General features: G+C 49.3%; 1 protein-coding gene across 4 annotated transcripts in view; it reads right to left on the bottom strand.

Annotated features, from left to right (window-relative positions):
* Window positions 1-14264, bottom strand: part of PTPN11 (protein tyrosine phosphatase non-receptor type 11) — a 93175-nt gene extending 78911 nt beyond the window's left edge. For 2 of the 4 annotated variants that reach the window (XM_008272268.4, XM_008272270.4), the window contains exon 1: window positions 14015-14264. In XM_008272268.4, the coding sequence (XP_008270490.1) occupies window positions 14015-14028 (14 nt within the window). In that variant the 5' untranslated portion in view covers window positions 14029-14264. The remainder of the gene's footprint in view (window positions 1-14014) is intronic. The other 2 variants (XM_008272269.4, XM_051826560.2) reach the window with 1 other exon arrangement.
* Window positions 14265-19787: the final 5523 nt, after the last annotated feature.

Raw genomic sequence — 19787 nt, 5'->3', positions numbered from 1 at the left:
CAGAGGTATCTTCCATCCACCAGTTCAAATGGGCCGGGCTGAACCCAGGAGCCTGGGTCTCCTACATGGGTAGCAGGGAACCAAGTACTCAGGACATCCTCCACTGCTTTCCCAGATATGTTAGCAGGGAGCTGGATCCAAAGTGGAGCAGCCAGGACTCAAACTGGTGCTCAAATGGGATTCCAGCTTGACAGACAGTAGCTTAATCCACTGCCCCACAATGCCAGCCCCCCGCAAATGGCTTCTTAACTGCTACACCAAATGCCCAGCCCACAATGTATATTATTTTATGCTGTAATTATACAATGAAGATGAACAACCACGTGATCAGGCAATCAAAATTAACATCATCAATGCATGTCCTGTAATACTCAGAAGTATACAATATTGTCTATGTAAATGCCAAGGATAAATCTAATATAATGATTAGAGTGAATCTAATCATGATTAGAACGATGAAACCACAGACAAATCCAAAATGAGAAATTTTTTTTAAAGGTGGGGAAGGGCTTATGCATTCTTTAAAAAATAAAATAAAATAAAGGATAAAGGCTGAAGAAATGTTCCAGATTAAAGAAACCCAAAAACCAAATACAACTGGATCCAGTACTGGAGAGGGGAAAATGCTATAAAGGATATTATTGGGTCAATAAACACAGATGGAATACAGAGATTAGACAAACAGTATTGTTAGTGGGGCTGGTACTGTGGCTTGGTAGGCTAAGCCTCCACCTGCAGCACAGGTATCCCACAGGGGCGCCAGTTCAAGTTCCAGCCATTCCTCCTCCAATCCAGCTCTCTGCTTATGGCCTGAGAAAGCAGCGGAAGAGGGCCCAAGTGCTTGGACCCCTGCACCCACTTGGGAAACCCGGAAGAAGCACCCAGCTCCAGCCATTGCAGCCAACTGGTGAGTGAACCAGAGGATGGAAGACCTCTCTCTCTGTCTCTTCCTGTCTGTAACTCTGCCTCTCGAACAAATAAAAAAAATATTTAAAGACAAAAAATAAAAGTATTGTTAGTGGTAAGTTTACTCAAGTTAAGAATTAAAGAGAGGGGCTGGCGCTGTGGCATAGCACATTAAAGCCCTGGGCTGAAGCACCAGTTTGAGACCCGGCTGCTCCACTTCTGATCCAGCTCTCTGCTATGGCCTGGGATAGTAGTAGAAGATGGCCCAAGTCCTTGGGCCCCTGCACCCACGTGGGAGACCCGGAAGAAGCTCCTGGCTTTTGGCTTTGGACTGGCACAGCTCCAGCCGTTGCGGCCATCTAGGGAGTGAACCAGCAGATGGAAGACCTCTTTCTCTCTGTCTCCACCTCTCTCTGTAACTCTCTTTCAAATAAATAAAATAAATCTTTAAAAAAAAAAAAAGAATTAAAGAGAATAACTTTATCCTCAGAAAATATACACTGAATTATGTATACAATTTACCCTCAAATGTTCAGAAAAATATTTAAAATATGAGAATTTTACAGAGTAAGAAAGAGAACGGGGGCGGCATCATGGAATGGCAAGTTAAGCCACCACCTACAACACCAGCATCCATTTGGGCACTGGTTCGTGTCCCAACTGCTCTGCTTCTGACCCAGCTCCCTGCTAATGGCCTGGGAAAAGCAGCAGCAGATGGCCCAAGTGCTTGGGCCCCTGCCACCAATGTAGTACACCTGGATGAAGTTCAAGGCTCCTGGCTTCAGCCTGGCCCAACCCCAGCCATTGTGGCCATTTGGGGAATGAACCTGCGGAAGAAAGATTTCTCTCTCTCTCTCTAACTTTCAAATAAATAAAATAAAATATTCTTTAAATTTTTAAAAAGAAAAAAGAATGATAAAAAATGGGACAACACATTAACACTGGTGAATTTGAGAAAATGATGGCTATTGTTTGTACTATTCTTATAACTTTTCTCTTAGTTTGAAATTAATTCCAAATAAAAAGGTCAAAATTGCTTCAAAAAGGTCTGGTAAGTCCATTTGCTTGAGTCATCAGCATGACTTACATGATCAGGAAGCTACCCGTCCTTACACCTGAGCTGGCTGTCATAGGTACTAACAATGGATGACAGGAAGAGTAAGATAGACCTGAGAATTTACAGCAGGAGATTATGGGGATGGAGAGAAGACAGATTTATATCCTTACTATATTTAAATAAAACCTTCTAAGTTATAAAATTGCAAAGTTGACTTCTCTACACTTATTACAAACTTTGTTTCAGCAATTGTGAACTGATAACTCTGTGCTCTGATAACAAGACAAAATTAATACACATTAAAGCTGGTTAAAATTACAACTACCATACTGCTCCATTACATTACGCCATTGAGATAGACAGCACTTAGGCACAGACAAATATATCAGATACATAAACACATACACACAGGTTTCTAAATACTTTGATGTGTGTGTGTGTGTGTGTGTGTGTGTGTGTGTGAGATTTCTGGCTCTTTGTGCTGAAAGGGCCTGTAAACAATTACACACATACATGTACACACATATACGTACACACACACACACACATATCTTTTCAAAGCAATAAACATGCCTAGTAATCTAATATTACAACTACATTTACTGAATGTTTGCCATTTGCCTGTGAGCAAAGTGAAATTGGCTAAGCCTCCGCCTGCAGCATTGCATTCCATATGAGCGCCAGTTCTTGTCCCGGCTGCTTCTCTTCTGATCAGCTCTCTGCTATGGCCTGGAAAAGCCATGGAAGGTGACCCAAGTGCTTGGACCCCTGCGCTCACTTGGGAGACCCGGAAGAAGCACCTGGCTCCTGGCTTCGGATCAGCCCAGCTCTGGCCATTGCAGCCATTTGGAGAGTGAACCAGCGGATGGAAGACTCTTCTTTCTGTCTACCTCTCTCTATCTGTAACTCTGCCTCTCAAATAAATAAAATCTTAAAAAAAAAAAATCATACTTTCAACCATTACATTCTGCTATTTTTTTCTAAAAGTTTTGCAGCAGGATTCTGAATTCAGATAATGTCCTATTGTAACTACATGTTCTCACTTTGCATATTTTACAGAAATAACACTTTCCTAGAATATTCTGCTGACACAGAGGATGCAGGACACACCATAAAAGTCGTTTCCAAGGCTGAAGGTGAGGCTGCGTAAGCATCACCTACGCCCATCAGCTAGATCAGCAACGGAAGATAAGGCAAGTCATCATCCTTACCCTTCTATTAAATAACCTGCACTATTTCACTTACAACTTATAATTATAGCTATCCTGTTATTAGCACAAATGGATGAGAGTTATGTTTTCAAGGGAAACTTAGTAACCAGCATTTAGTACAGAGGCTGGACAGCATAAGCCCTTAATAAACATTAGTTTCCACTGTTGCTATTATTATTATCATCATCACTGGTGTGTATTAAGCACGATAAATATTTCTCATGCACAATTATGCTAGCTTCACATAGGCCATTTTGATGTAAGTGTCATTTAAGCTACATGGCTTTGTTACATACTTAATTTCTTCATAGCTCTTAGGCTGTCTCTGCATTATGCTAAATAACTTTGATTTCTATTCCATAACCCATAGGCTTAAGCTTTAATGTTCTGAACTCTCCTTCCTTGGCTATTTCTTCAGAAGGCATTTGTAATGACTGAAAAACCTTTCTCCAGTCATCTGTTTAATATGTGTTTTCAATCACTGGCATTCCTGTGATATGTAGCATTTTTCTCATTAGTACGCGGCTGTTAGCATGCATTCCAACTCCAAGACCTACGTAGGGGAAGATAATGAAGAATGGAATTAACGGGAATTTTTATTTATAGGGCTGGCCTCAAAGGTTATAAGCACTTGGGATATGAAGCACCAAGGCAAAGAATAAGGACTCCACACATCTCCACCCTGCACTGGCCACCTAGCAGACACGAACAAAGCCTGCTATGCAACTACGTCGGCATTCTCTGAAAAGAAGCACAAGGCCAAGGCAGTGTGACTCCATTTGAATTTACCAACAAGGTGATTAACACGGAGAGTCCAACAGAATGAGAAGGGACAAACTTTCAGCCCTCACCATGCACACAGTAGGTACTTGATAAACCACTGTTGGCTGAATGCAAGTTTGAGGGGCGTGGATACATAAAGACCCTAAGGAGAGGCACATGGAGAGGAAAGGGGAAACACTCTCCTCTTGCTCACTCCACGCCTGCCAAGCCTAGCAACACCTTCCCTCTGACCCTCTTCCGGCATTATCTCTGTTGAGGAAGGATCTCAGGTCATAACATGGTCCAGGTGGGTACCACCCACCTCCTAAAAAGACTTAAACACGGTTGGTGCCACGGCTCACTTGGCTAATCCTCCACCTGCGGCACCAGAACCCCGGGTTCTAGTCCCGGTTGCTCCTCTCCCAATCCAGCTCTCTGCTGTGGCCTGGGAAGGCAGTGGAGGATGGCCCAAGTGCTTGGGCCCTGCACCCGCATGGGAGACCAGGAGGAAGCACCTGGCTCCCGGCTTCAGATCAGCACGGTGCGCTGGCTGTGGTGGCCGTTTTGGGGGTGAACCAATGGAAGGAAGACCTTTCTCTCTGTCTCTCTCACTAACTCTGCCTGTCAAAAAAAAAAAAAAAAAAAAAAAACAGACTTAAGCACACAATACCAGCACTTGTGAAAAACAGCATCAAATCAATGTCTAAAACAGACTTCAGGGGTTGAGTGCTGGGCTCAGTGCTGAAGTCACCCTTGGGCTGTCCATAACCTGTATCAGAGCACCTGATTTGAGTTCCGACTACCCACTTCTGATTCAGCTTCCTGCTGATGCGTACCCTGAGAGACAGCAGAAGATGGCTCAAGGACTTGGATCCCTGCCACCACAGGCGAGACCCAGATGGCGTTCCTGGCTCCTGCTTCAGACAGGCCCAGCCCTGGCTATTGCAGGCAGTTGGAGAGTGAACCAGTGGCTGAAATATTCTCTCTCTCTCTCTCTCTCTCTCACCACCTCTTCCAAATAAAATGAAAATGAATAAATAAGAATTAAACATCGGCCGGCGCCGCGGCTCAATAGGCTAATCCTCCACCTAGCGGCGCCGGCACACCGGGTTCTAGTCCCAGTTGGGGCGCCGGATTCTGTCCCGGTTGCCCCTCTTCCAGGCCAGCTCTCTGCTGTGGCCAGGGAGTGCAGTGGAGGATGGCCCAGGTGCTTGGGCCCTGCACCCCATGGGAGACCAGGAAAAGCACCTGGCTCCTGGCTCCTGCCATCGGATCAGCGCGGTGCGCCAGCCGCAGTGCGCTGGCCGCGGCGGCCATTGGAGGGTGAACCAACGGCAAAGGAAGACCTTTCTCTCTGTCTCTCTCTCTCACTGTCCACTCTGCCTGTCAAAAAAAAAAAAAAAGAATTAAACATCATCTCTGAATTATTAACAAAATTTTTTAAAGAACCAGACATCATGATCTACTACACAGGAGCAGTATGCTGACTGGGCTTCAAGAAATGAGATGTAATCCCTGCCAGCAAGAGCTCACAGACCCAGACTGCGTGTAGGAAAATCTCAGCCACAGTCTCCATCCCTCACGAGGGAGCGCGGCGTCTGCCAGGCCTCTGCTCTGTGAGGCTCGGAACCTACTGATGTCAAGGGGTTAGAAAACTGCTGATGAGACAAAGCAAAAGACAATGAAGCTGAATATCTTGTTTCACCTGTGCCTCCCCCTCCCCAGTGACGTGGGGAAACAGGCAAGCAGGCTAAGAGTTTTGGGAACTTATTCTAAGGACTGCTGGACTAAGAATGGAGTTTGAACTAGTGATCCAAAGTCTCATTTCATTTAACACAACCACCTGGGACACCCGCATCCCCTATCAAGTGCCTGGGTATGAGTCCTGGTTCCACTCCTGATCCCAGGCTCCTGCTAATGCAGACTCTTGGGAGGCAGCAGGTGACAAGCCAAGTATTGGGTCTCTTCCACCCCCATGAGACCTGGATGAAGTTCCAGGCTCCTGGCTCTGGCGTGGTGCAGACATCTGGGGTGTGAACCAAAAGACAGATCAATCCTCCCTCATCCATCTTCCTTTCATAAATAAACGAGGGGGCCGGTGCATAGCAGGTAAAGTTGCCACCTGAAGTACCGGCATCCCATATGGGCTCCAGTTTGAGTCCTGGCTACTCCACCTCCAATCCAGCTCTCTGCTATCACCTGGGAAAGCAGTAGAAGATGATACAAGTCCTTGGGCCCCTGCACCCTCATGGGAAACCAGGAAGAAGCTCCTGGCTCCTGGCTTCAGATTGGCGCAGCTCCTGCCGTTGCAGCCATCTGGGGAGTGAACCAGCGGATGGAAGACCTCTCTACCTCTCTCTCTCTCTCTCTCTCTCTCTGCCTCTCCTTCTCTCTGTGTGTAACTCTGACTTTCAAATAAATTAAATAAATCTTTTAAAAAATGTAAAAAATAAAAAAATAAATGAGGTGCCAGTGCTGTGGTGTAGTGGGTAAAGCTGGTTCAGTTCCAGGTGCTCCACTTCCAATCCAGCTCTCTGCTATGGCCTGGGAAAGCAGTGGAAGATGGCCCAAGTGCTTGAGCCCCGGAGCCTGCATGGGAGACCTGGAAGAAGCTCCTGGTTCCTGGCATCAGATTGGCCCAGCTAAATTTTGGGGAGTAAACCAGTGGATGGAAGACCTTCTCTCTCTATCTTTCTCTCTCTCTCTCTTGCCTTGACTGCTGCCTCTCTGTGGCTCTGCCTTTCAAATAAATAAATAAATAAATAAATGTTTTTAAAAAAATGAATGAAAAATGCTTAAGTCTAATTTCAGTCTCTTGCCTATATATAAAGCAATACTGAGCATATATTCGTACCTGTTGCTCAAGAAAAATTATCATCTTTGTCCTTGGAGGAAAAGTTTATAATTTGGAACTTTCTGCAGACTACAAGCCTAGTCCTTCTTTCTAATTAAGGTTTAACACTCCACAGCAAAAGGGTAAGTCATGAAGACTTGCAGTCAGTAGGATGAGCATTGTAAGGGGCTCCAGAGGTATGAAAGCAGCTTCTCCACGGAAGGAGACAGCTCTGTCTTCATAAATCTGTCTCCTCCTGGCGTGTCCCTGGGCGGCAGCTCTGTTCTGATGGCAGGGCCACAAAAGAAAACCAAACCCAGAACCTCGTACGCAGATCGCTTGCCTCGTTCAAAGCTGCTCTCATCACTAGTCTGATTTCCCTGAATCCACTCTGCCTCCCACAATCCTTCCTTCACTGCAGCCAGAGAGAGATTTTTAAATAGATCAGCGCATGCCACTTCCCTAGTCACGTCCTTCTATGGTTCTGCACTGCTCTTAAAATACAATCCAAATTCCTTTCTGTGGTCCACATGACACTGAAGACCTTAAGAATCCTTGTGTAGGGGCCAGTGCTGTGGCGCAGCATCCCATATGGGCACCAGCTTGAATCCTGGCTGCTTCCCTTCTGATCCAGCTCTTGCTATGGCCTGGGAAAGCAGTAGAAGATGGCCCAAGGCCTTGGGACCCTGCACCCTCGTGGGAGACCTGGAAGAAGCTCCTGGCTCCTGGAGTGAACCAGCAGATGGAAAACTCTCTCTCTCATTCTCTCTCTCTCTCTCTCTGCCTCTGGTTCTCTGTAACGCTTTCAAATAAATAAATAAATCTTAAAAACATTCACTTTATTACAAATAAATGCTTGTGTAGTACCACCTTCCTTCCCAGTCTCACTGTGGCTCCTGCACATGTGCCCTCCTGCTCCTCAAGCATTCGAGAGTCCCCCCACCTCCACTCTTCCACACGTGTGATTGCCTGAAACCTGGAGCGTCCAATGCCCAGCACAGTGCCCGGCTTACAGAAATCAACAATGAATACTTGCTTCATTAGAGTGGGTCAATGGAAGAATAAAGACTTGGCCTATGGTCTATCATCTTTAAGACAGTAGATGTGTGTGTGTACACTGGGTCTTCAAGAAATTTAGGAAAATGTATATTATGAAAAAAAAAAAACCTATGCATGGGTTTCAAAATTCTTCACACTAGGGCCGGCGCCGTGGCTCAATAGGCTAATCCTCCACCTTGCGGCGCCGGCACACCGGGTTCTAGTCCCGGTCGGGGCTCCGGATTCTGTCCCGGTTGCCCCTCTTCCAGGCCAGCTCTCTGCTATGGCCCGGGAGTGCAGTGGAGGATGGCCCAGGTACTTGGGCCCTGCACCCCATGGGAGACCAGGAAAAGCACCTGGCTCCTGGCTCCTGCCATCGGATCAGCGCGGTGCGCCGGCTGCAGCGGCGGCCATTGGAGGGTGAACCAACGGCAAAGGAAGACCTTTCTCTCTCTGTCTCTCTCTCTCACTGTCCACTCTGCCTGTCAAAAAAAAAAAAAAAAAATTCTTCACACTAAAAGAAGCTTATCTTTTAATTCCATTTTCCACCAACTTTCTGAAGTGCGTGCTTACATACGTATGTATGTACAGACAGACCAACATACATACACGTATATACATACACACGTGCAGTATGTATTCATGCATATATGGTTCAGTATGCAAGTGTGTGTATGTGTGTGTGTGCACATACCAAACAGCCTATTCTACACTGATAAATTTAAATTGTAGATTATCAAACTCATCCAATACTGGCATAAAAGTCTGTCTTCCTCTCTAAATTCATTGCTCCCTGCAAACATGGATAATATCTTTCATATTCCAATGCTAAGGACATTTGCTAAACGCACACAACCCTCCAAAATTCCTCATAATTCACTGGGCTACATTTCAGGGCATTTGATTCCATTTCAAGGGCCTCAAACCCTTGGTTGTGATCCACAACTCCGACAGAACGTGTTAAATGCCAGTATTTGCCTTTCTCGTCCTTAAAAATGTCAGCTTCGGACAGGCAGTGCTGTCTGCATTTCCCAAAGGAGAGGGGAATCAGCTCAGTGTCCCCTTTGTTCTGGAGTTGCTGCACAAGGCACACCAAGGCCTGCTCGGAACAATTACAAACAGGAGACGGCTCTGCCGTTCCAGGGTCATGTGCAGCTCCTAACAGTCTCCACATTGACCTCGCACAAGAAGGGTAAGGAACTGCAGCAGCACTCCCTGAGCTCAAGTGAGCAGCTCTGGTCAAAAGCCCTGCCTTGTATCAGGACTACGTTAACAAAGACACCCAGCTTCAACTGGGAAGACACAGACTGTTACTTCTCAGCCAAGCAAGTTTATTTACTCCAATGGGAGATCAACAAACATGGCCACCAGGGACAGCCTGGGATAAAATGTACTTGACCTGCAGGAGATAGACCAAAAGCACTGAGTGTGAGAACAGTCTCAGTTTGCTGCCCGTCCCAGCTCTAGCCATCACACATATCTTCCAGAGGAACCAAAGCAAAAGTAAAAGATGCGCCCCTCAGAGGGCACCGTGGAGCACAGAGCAATCTCAAAACCTAAATCCAGTGTGTCCACCCTAAATTACCTACGGGGGCAGTCAGCTAACTGCTCGGAGCCCGAGTTTCCCAGCTGTGGTGCTGAGAGGTATCAGTCCGCGGGATGTACACTATTTGTAATTAAGTTTTTTAAAAAGTTTCTTATTAATTTATTTTCATTTTGTTTGAAAGGCAGAGAGAGACAGGGACATCTTCCATTTATTGGTACATCCCCCAAAAGCCTGCAACAGCCAGGGCTGAGCTGACCCAAAGCCAAGAGCCAGAAATTCCGTTCCTGTCTCCCACATGAGTAGCAGGGACCCAAGGACTTGAGCCAGCATCCGCTGCCTTTCAGGGTGCACATTAGCAGGAAGCTGGAACTGAAAACGGGGCCAGAACTTGAACCCAGACACTGCAGTATGAGATGCAGGCATCCCAGGTGGCAGTGCTGCTCCAAATGCGTGCCCTTTTGATGAATATTTTAATTACTGAATGCATACAAAACTCTGAACCCTAAAGATATTAATCTAAAGGAATGATTTTTGATAATTACACAAAACAAAGTCTGGAATACTTGTCACTGAAGCGTCAGCCCAGATGATCACACCCTCAGAGAGACCTCCCCTTAACCACCTATCAAAACCCACTGCATTTTCCCCCTACTGCTTAGTACTACCTGAAATCGTCTTATTTGTGAATGTCCACCCCTGCTTTCTCAGCCATGCCAACAGCAATCCTCACCATCTTACTGCTTTACTCTGCCAGATTCAATAACTACTTATTGAATGAACGAATACCAAGATAAAAGTAATTGAAAAAAAGAACAAACTTGGAAAATACCACTGAGTTCAAGACTTACTACAAAGCTACAATAATCAAGACCAAAATGGAATAGAGTCCACAAAGAGACCCACACGTCAGCAGACAAGTGCTTTTCAACGGAGATGCAAATCCAGTGGCCCCACGCGGCCTTTTCAGCGAATGGTGCTGCCGGTGTAGGTGCTACCGCACAGCAGATTAAGCCTGGGCTCGGGACGCCCACGTCCCTTACCAGAGTGCTGGTTCAAGTCCCAGCTCCTCCACTTCCAATCCAACTTCGTGTCATGCGCCTGGGAAGACAGCAGGCGATGGCCCAAGTGCCTGGGTCCCTTCCACCCATGTGGAATATGGGGCTCCTGGCTGCAGCAGGGCCCAGCCAAAGCCACATCTCACGTAATACACAAAGATATATTCAAAGTGAATGGGTAGCCTAAAACTGTGAAACTTGTGGAAGACAAAAGAGAAAACATTTGAGGCCTTGGGTCAAGCAAAGATTTCTCAGAAATAATACCAAAAGCATAGCATTAGAAAAAAATAAACTGGACTTCATCAAAATTAAAAAGCTCATACTATTTTTTTTTTTAAGATTTCCTTATTTGAGAACCAGGGTTACAGAGAGGCAGAGAGAGAGGTCCTCCCATCTGCTGGTTCACTCCCCAGATGGCCGCAACGGCCAGAGCTGGGCTGATCTGAAACCAGGAGCCAGAAGCTCCTTCTGGGTCTCCCATGTGGGTGCCGGGGCCCAAGGACTTGAGCCATCTTCCACTGCCTTCCCAGGCACATTAGCAGGAACTGGATTGGAAGTGGAGCAGCCGGGACTTGAACCAGCACCCCTATGGGATGTTGGTACTGCAAGGCGATGGCTTTACCTGCTACACCAGAGCGCTGCCCCCCAAAAAAACCTCATGCTATTAAGAAAATGAAAAGACAAGCCATGGACTAGGAAAATTTATCTGCAATTCTGATAAAGGACAAGCATAGAGATTATATAAAGAACTCAATAATAAGAAAACAAATAATGAAATAAAAAGAGATCTGGACACATCATCAAAGAACACATGCAGATGGCAAATAAGTGCAAGAGAGGATGATCCGTGTAACTAGTCGTCAGGGAAAATACACAAACTAAAACTACAGTGAGATACCACAACACTTCCACTAAAACGGCTAAAATTAAAGGCTGACCATACTAAGTGTTGGCATGGCTGTGGAGGAACTGTAACTCTCATATAATGGTAGTAGAAATATAAAATGACATTACCACTTTGAAAAACAGTTTGGCAATTTCTGAATGCATTCAATAAACCTCTGCTAAATGATCCAGCCATTCCACTTGCGGGCACACGTCCGTATGAACACCTGTGTGTGAGAATTCTAAGACTCTTATTTGTGACAGCCAAACAGTCAAGTGTCCATCAACAGGAGAGTGGATAAGCAAACTGCAGTGTATCCACACAACGGGACACTCTACAACTAAGCAATAAAAATTCTGGAACTATGGGACACACTGTAACATGGACGAATCTCAGCATACCTGTCTGAGGGTGAGAAGCCACACCAAAGAGGAGGACACACGAAGGACATTTATATAAAATCCTAGGAGATGCACACTCGCACACAGTGACAGGAAGCAGAACAGTGACTGCCTAAGACCTAAGAAGGGATTATAAAGAGCACAAGGAAACCTCACAGGGGTTATGGATACGTCCATTATCTTGACGTGGTGATGACGTCCCAAGTGGATACACACATCAATAGTTTGGGAAGACACACTTAACAATATGTAATTTATCTCACATCATGGATGCCTCAATAAAGCTGGTTAAAAATCCAAAACTTGACTCACAATCTAAAAAGCAACAATTTCCAACTAAGTGTGTTTTGTTCAGACCCTGACTTTTAGGTGGCGCCCACTTCTTTTCTACAATAGCAAGTCAGAAATACCAGGGCCAGAAGGCAGAAGGAATCACTCTGTTTCAAACCGCCACCTTGGGAGTGTGTTTGGCACAGTGAGTAAGATGCCTGCATCCCATGCTGGAGAACCTGGGTTCGAATTCCGGCTCTGCCTCTGATCCCAGCTTCCTGCTAGTGTGCATCCCGGGAGGCAGTGGATGGTGGTTCAAGTGCTTGAGTCCTGTGGTGACCTGGAACGAGTTCTGGACTCCCGACTTGGGGTCAGTCAGCCCTGCTATCGTGGGCATTTGGGGAGTAAACCCAAGGATGGAAAACCCATCTCTCTCTAGCTCACTCTTCCTTTCACTCATTTAAAAAAAAAAATGTCAAATGTCACTTCAACCGTTTGCTGCTTTGGCAATGCCCACACTTCCCCGTTTCTAAACTAACAAGCAGCACAATGCAGGGTCTACTGGGACTCAGCCCCTTTCCCTGCCCCAGCCCCCAAGTCTTTCTGTCCCCCAACGCAGCAGATCCTTACTTGTCTGAAAGAGCAGACACAAGGAACAAAAGGCTCAATGACTACCTGACAGATCAGAGAACAGACAACTGTTTCATGTGGGAGCTCCCTAAAGAAGTGGAACGTTTGGGGCCGCACACTGTTCTGCAGCATGCAGTTAGACACCCCCGGTCTGGGAGCACCTGCCGACAGACCTGTCCCCCTCACTCACTCACTCACTCACGAGTTTCACTTTTCCGTTTCCTGCCCTCTTTTGCTCCAGGTCCGTGCACGAATGGCATGCATGCAGGTGTGTGCGTCTCGAGCAGACATTCCTAATATTCCGAAAGCATCTCTCGTTCAAACAGCCCCGACCCCCTGAAAGCGCTTCTCCAATGCCTGGGACGGTGACCCTCGCAGAACAACCACGGGCAAGCACAGACAAAGGTCTTATGTGTGAGTCCCAAGCAACGAGCAGTGATGCAGAATAGCAGCCTCATTATCTGAGAACCACGGGTCACGCTACTGTTTAACAGCAAAAACGACCCGTGACGGTTATAAAATAATAGCAACTCGGCGATCCGCACTGGACTCGGGCTCCACCATTTACTGAGCGGTGGGAGGCAACGCAGATTTCTGCTTTTTTACAGCGGGGGTAGCTGGACCGACCTCAGCGGACTGCTGGAGTTCAAAAGGCTGCGTCTGGACTCAAAGCGAGTCAACGTTAGTTCGTGCAAACTCCCCCTTCCTGCTGACCCGCACGCTCCTGCGGGGCCTCGGTTTTCACATCCGTGAAATGGGTCCTGGTTTTCCAGGTTGTAGCGAGATCCAGCTCCCTTCCCGCCCATCTCCCAGAGCGAGGATCGCAGAGGAAGGAAATACTCGTAGCGGCTGCACACACAGTCAGTTTTTCCACTTCTGGCACGTGAGGGGCGGAGGGGGGGAGAAGGCGATGCAAAGGGGCACATGCAAGGGTCAGGGGTCCTGAGTGGAGCCCCCCACCCCACCCCGAGGCGCGCGAGTGGCGGCGCGGCCCCGGGGCGGCGAGTGCCCAGCGGCGCCCGGGGCCCCAGGAGCCTCCCCCGGAGAGCGGGGTTATTTCGGAATCACCATGAGGCAATTCTCATGAGGCAATGGGTCAGGAATGCGGCGCCGAGCCGGGCCGCTGGCGGCCGCGGCTCTCCGGGCGCCTCTACCTGCTCCCGGCCGGACGGGCATCCCCGGGCCGCTGGAGCCGGAACTCGGGGAGGCAGGAAATGAATGGGGACCCGAGGGTGGGGGTGCGCTGGGGCCCCGGGCTGGGGGCGGCGAGGGGGTCCGGAGCCACCCTGCCCTCCCCGTCCCCCTCGCCCGGGACCGGGGTCCGAGGCCCGGCCGGGACGCCCCCCTCCCGGGCGCGGCTGGGCGGAGGCGGCGGGGGCCCGGCCCAGGCCCGCGCCGGGGCCCCTCGGGGCTCCTCACCTCCGCGATGTCATGTTCCTCCCGCCCTCCGGCTCCGCGACGGACCCGCTCCTTGCTCAGGCTCCGCAGGGCCCGGTCACATCGGGCTGGCCCGAGGGAGGCCCGCTCGGGACCGGACGTGGGGCAGAGCCAGCCGGCCGCGCGCAGACCCCCCTCCAGGCCTGGGGGATCCCGGACACTGTGCAGCCGCCCCCCAAGCCCGGCTGGCTCCGCCTCCTCCCCCGCCCTTCGCCGCCGGCGCCTCGGTGACGTCATCCGTGCGACGCCCGCCGCCACTTCCTGCTTCCCGTCGGCTGCGAGCGAGAGGCGGTCGCTGACTGCGTCTCGGGGCTCGCGGGAGCCGCCACCGCGCGCGTTCGCAATCGCGCCCGCCCACGCCGTGTCAGTTTCCGTCGCCGCATAGACGCCGAGCCGAGTTCTGTTCGTCTCCCTCCCCGCGTCGCCGCCCCTCTCGTTGGCTCTGCAAGCTGCAAAAGCTACGTGGTCTCTCCGAGCTCCAGCGTCCCCCCATGCCTTCGTTTGCGTGAAGAAGGGCTATGCGTTCTTCATGGCGTTACCGTGAAGATTCACCGTGGAAAACAGGCAGGCGTGCGCCCGTCTGGCGGCACAAGCTGCGTTGCAGTCGTTTCTGATGAGTGTTTTCCGTCTGCTGAGCCCTGGTTTAAACCGTGGCTTCGTGAACCAAAAGTCCGAAAAGCCCTGATCTGGAAACAGTCAACAATGCAGAGGAATTCTGGTGTGCGTGCTAGGTTATAAAGACGTCTGTGTGCTGTTTGTAAACGCGGAAGGCCGCGTGGAGCTCAACTCCACGACCCCCAGGGTGCCCGAACCACACTCTGCGCGTGTACATACATGATGAAGTTTCATGTGTTTAACCACAATAAAAAAAAGTTAATGAACGTAAGCTGTTGTGTGAGCGCAGCGCTTTTTGGTACAACACAGTGCCATCAATCAGAAGGCATTTTCTTTTTTTTCTGAGATATTTATTTATTTATTATTTGAAAGGCAGAGTGACAGAGAAATCTATCTGCCAGTTCACTCCCCCTCACCCCGCCCAATACCTGCGACAGCCATGGGGAAGCCAGGCGCCCGGAGCTCCCTGGGGGTCCCTCACGGGGGTGGCAGAACCCCACCTCCCCAGCCATCCTCCCCTGCTTTCCCAGGCGCATTAGCAGGGAGCCGGATTGGCCGCAGAGCAGAAGCATCGCAAGCAGCGGCCCCAGAAGACACTTTGTGTTCAAGCCGATCACCCGCACATTGGGTGCTTTTTCTTAGCACTTGTGCTACGTGGCCATACCACCTTCTGCAGTTAGAGGAGTGACAGCAAAACTACAATGAATTCCGTTTTCCTTCTTCACTGTTAGATCTTAGCAACCTCAGCCTACAAGTTCTGTGTTTTTGGTTTTGTTTTCTCATTTATCTGAAAGGCAGAGAGGCAGATCTTGTCCCCGCTGGTTCACTCCCCAAATGCCTGCAACAGCCAGGCCTACTTCAATCCTGGTCTCCCACGTGGGGGATGGGGACCCAAGCTGCTGCCTCCCAGGGTGTGCATTAGCGGGAAGCCGGATTGGAGGTAGAGGGAGGTTGGAGCGAGCCCAGACGCTCGGATATGTGATGTAGGTGTTCCAAGCAATGTCTTAACTGCTACATCAAAAGCCCACCTATAAGCGTGCAATTATTTTCCTTGCGTTGAAAATGTTCACCTTTTCCCTTCAAAGAAGCACTTCCTGGCTTTTCTTTGGCTTGTCCGATTGCTGGTTGCACCTTGGGGCTGTTACTTGTGTTCTTGAACACAAACCCTGCAGTGTGCATTGCAACACAATTAGCAAACTTAGCAGTTGTTTATTTCTGGAATTTTCCTTGTGAGATTTTTGCACCAAGTTGACTGTGAATAGTTGGAACCAAGCAATATCCCAGACGTGGGAGGGACGAGTGTATTACCACCGTCTTTCTTTCCTTATTTTTATATTACCACTTTAAATTGAGTAGTGGGGGAAGGCCTCCCTGACAAGATGCAGTTTGAGTGATGCTCTGATGAAGCAGCAGCGTGTGGGGTAGCACTTCAAACACAGGGAGAGGCCAGTGCAAAAGTCCTGGGGCAGGAGGCTGCTGCCTGAATTTTTAAATGCTTATTTATTTGCATTTTATTTGAAAGAGAGAATTCTCATCTTCTGGTTCACTCCTCAAATGTCCACAACAGCTGGACCTGGACCAAGCTGAAGCCAGGAGCTGTGACATCCGTCTGGGTCTCCCAGGTGCGTGGCAGGGACCCAAGCCCGTGAGCCATCCACTGCTGCCTCCCAGCGTGCACATCAGCAGGAAGCTGGATCAGAAGCAGAGAAACCAGGACTCCCACAAACCAGGCACTCTGACACGGAATGCCGGGCATGCAAAGCAGTGACTTAACAGCTGAGCCAAATGCCACCCCTGCCTCCTGCATTAGGAGGTCTCTGACGATAGGGGGTGGGGGGAGTATCAGGAAGCAAGACTAGAAAAGGGTAGAGATAGCATCGATCCTCCAGGCTATTGAAGCAGCTGAGGCTTTTACTCAATAACGTGGAGATTCATTTATTTAAGATTTGCAGCAGGGGAGGAAAATAACACAGGAGGGTACTTCAAAGAGTTCAGGGAAAATAAAATTTTAAAGGGGCCGGCGCCGTGGCCCAGTAGGTTAACCCTCCGCCTGTGGCTCCGGCATCCCATATGGGCACCAGTTCTAGTCCCGGCTGCTCCTCTTCCAATCCAGCTCTCTGCTGTGGCCTGGGATAGCAATAGAGGATGGCCCGAGTCCTTGGGCCCCTGCACCCACATGGGAGATCCAGGGGAGGCTCCTGGCTCCTGGCTTCCGATCAGCACAGCTCTGGCCATTGCAACCATTTGGAGAGTGAACCAATGGACGGAAGACCTTTCTCTCTGTCTCTTCCTCTCACTATCTGTACCTCTACCTCTCAAATAAATAAATAAAATCTTAAAAAAAAAAAAAAAAGGCACTTGGGCCATCCTCCACTGCCTCCCCCGGACCATAGCAGAGAGCTGGACTGGAAGAGGAGCAACCGGGTCAGAATCCGGCACCCATATGGGATGCTGGTGCTATAGGCGGAGGATTAACCAAGTGAGCCATGGCACCAGCCCCAAGAAAATAAAATTTTAAAAAACAAGTGGGGGGGGAGGAGCGGCACTGTGGCATAGCAGGTAACGCCACCATTTGCAGTGCCAGCATCCCATATGGGCGCCGGTTGGAGTCCCAGGTGCTCCACTTCCGATCCAGCTCTCTGCTATGGCCTGGGAAAGCAGTGGAGGATGGCCCAAGTGCTTGGGCCCTGCACCCCATGGGAGACCAGGAGGAAGCACCTGGCTCCTGGCTTCGAATCGGCGCAGCGCCGGCCATAGCGGCCATTAGGGGAGTGAACCAACAGCAGGAAGACCTTTCTCTCTGTCTCTCTCTCACTGTCTATAACTCTCTCTAACTCTGCCTGTCCAAAAAAAAAAAAAAAAAAAAGCCAATGATTGACTCTTTTTATTTTGACATGGCATGTCCTGAAATAAATATCTATTCAATATGGGGAAAAAAAAAAAGCAGGACCAGTGTCATGACACAGAAATTAAACTGCCACTTATGCAACCAACATCCCACATGCAGGTCCTGATTTGTGGCCTGGCTGCTGTTTCTGATCCAGCTCCCTTCCTAATGGGCCTGGGAGGCAGCAGATAATGGCTCATGTACTTGAGACTTTACCATCCACATAGGAGACCAAGATGGAGCTCCTGCCTCCCGGCTTAAGCCTGGCCCAGCCCATAGCCCTTGCAGCCATTTGGGGCGTGAACCAGCAAATGGAGGATCTCTCTCCCTTTCTGTCACTTTGCCTTTCAAATAAATAAATCTTTAAAAACAATGCACATTTCTACAAACCTTTTATGAGATTTATTTATTGATTTGAAAAGTAGTTACAGAGAGTCACCCCCGTCTTCCAAGAAGGAGGTTGGAAGCCTTTGTCATGGCGTTGAAATCCTTCATGGTCCATCCTGAGTTAGTACCCAAACAACAGTTCCCAAGGCTGCTTGCTGTGTCTTATGTCCTTGCCTTGCAGAAATTCATTCCTTCAGCCTGGAATACTCTTCAAAGCTTTTTCCATCTGGAAAGCTCTGTGTTAGGCAAAAGTCAGCCCCAGGTCAGACAGTTCTGCCCAGAAATGGTCTGAGAATAAGCCAGAGTTCCCCTTGTATGTGCCCGAGGTTCCTGCTCATAGCTCTTTCAGTGTCTAACACATTTTTTAAAAATTTATTTATTTATTTGAAAGTCAGAGTTGCACAGAGAGAGAAGGAGAGGCAGAAAGAGAGAGGTCTTCCATCCGCTGGTTCACTCCCCAGATGACCGCAACGGCTGGAGCTGGGTCAACCTAAAGCCAGGAGCCAGGAGCTTCTTCCAGGTCTCCTGTGCAGGTGCAGGGACCCAAGGACTTGGGCCATCTTCTACTGCTTTCCCAGGCCATAGCAGTGAGCCAGATCAGAAGTGGAGCAGCCGACTCTCAAACCAGCGCCCATATGGGATGCCGGCGCTTCAGGCCAGACTTTAACGCGCTGTGCCACTGCGCCGGCCCCTAACACATTTCAATATCATTGTTGGTTGGCCTTTCTGTCTCTTACTCGAGATTATGAACTCCTTTTAAAACAAAGCTATTGGGCCGGTGCCGCGGCTCAATAGGCTAATCCTCCGCCTAGCGGCGCCGGCACACCAGGTTCTAGTCCCGGTTGGGGCGCCAGATTCTGTCCCGGTTGCCCCTCTTCCAGGCCAGCTCTCTGCTGTGGCCAGGGAGTGCAGTGGAGGATGGCCCAGGTGCTTGGGCCCTGCACCCCATGGGAGACCAGGAAAAGCACCTGGCTCCTGGCTCCTGCCATCGGATCAGCGCGGTGCGCCGGCCGCAGCGCGCCGGCCGCGGCGGCCATTGGAGGGTGAACCAATGGCAAAGGAAGACCTTTCTCTCTGTCTCTCTCTCTCACTGTCCACTCTGCCTGTCAAAAAATAAAAAAATAAAAAAACAAAGCTATTGTCTTCTCCATCTTTGAAATTTATTATTTTTTATGTATTTGAAAGGCAGAAATATATATAAAGGGGTCGAGAGAGAGAGAGAGAAAGCTAACAGGTCTTCCATCCACTAGATCGCTCCTCAAATTCCCACAGAAGCCAAGGCTGGACTAATCTGAAGCCAGGGGCATGGAACTCCATCTGGGCCTTCTGCGTGGGTGACAGGTACCCAAGACCTTGGGTCATCACATGCTACCTCCCAGGATGCATGAGAGCAGGAAGCCGGGTGGGAAGCTGAGGGGGATTCCATCCCAGGCACTGCAGAACGGGATACCAGCGTCTCAGGGGGTGGCTTAACCTGCTGTGCCACAAAGCCCACTCTCTGCGTGGCACCTTAACTGCTGCCCCAGATGCCATCCCTGACTTTGTTTAGTTTCCAGCATTTTGTGTGTTTTGGAGTTAGGTTGGGGGGGGGGGGAGTACCAAAAACAATGCTTCCAAGCAGGCGCTGCAGGCCGGAGCTTTAACCCACTGCACCACAGTGCCAGCCCCACGTAACAGCATTTTCTATAGAGCAAGACCAGGTGCTAATGATAATATTTAGGAGTGGGTATTTGGTGCAGTCGACACCCACATTCCATATAAAGCACCTGGGTTCGAGTCTTGGCGCCACTTCCATAGCTTGCTGCTAATGCACACCCTGGGAGGCAGCAGATGGTTTGTGAAGCTGGGCCCCTGCCACCCACATCA

Source organism: Oryctolagus cuniculus, chromosome 21 (assembly GCF_964237555.1).
Source record: "Oryctolagus cuniculus chromosome 21, mOryCun1.1, whole genome shotgun sequence".
NCBI lineage: Eukaryota > Metazoa > Chordata > Mammalia > Lagomorpha > Leporidae > Oryctolagus > Oryctolagus cuniculus.
Note: the sequence above shows the minus strand (reverse complement) of the source record. Positions and strands in the feature narration are given on the sequence as shown.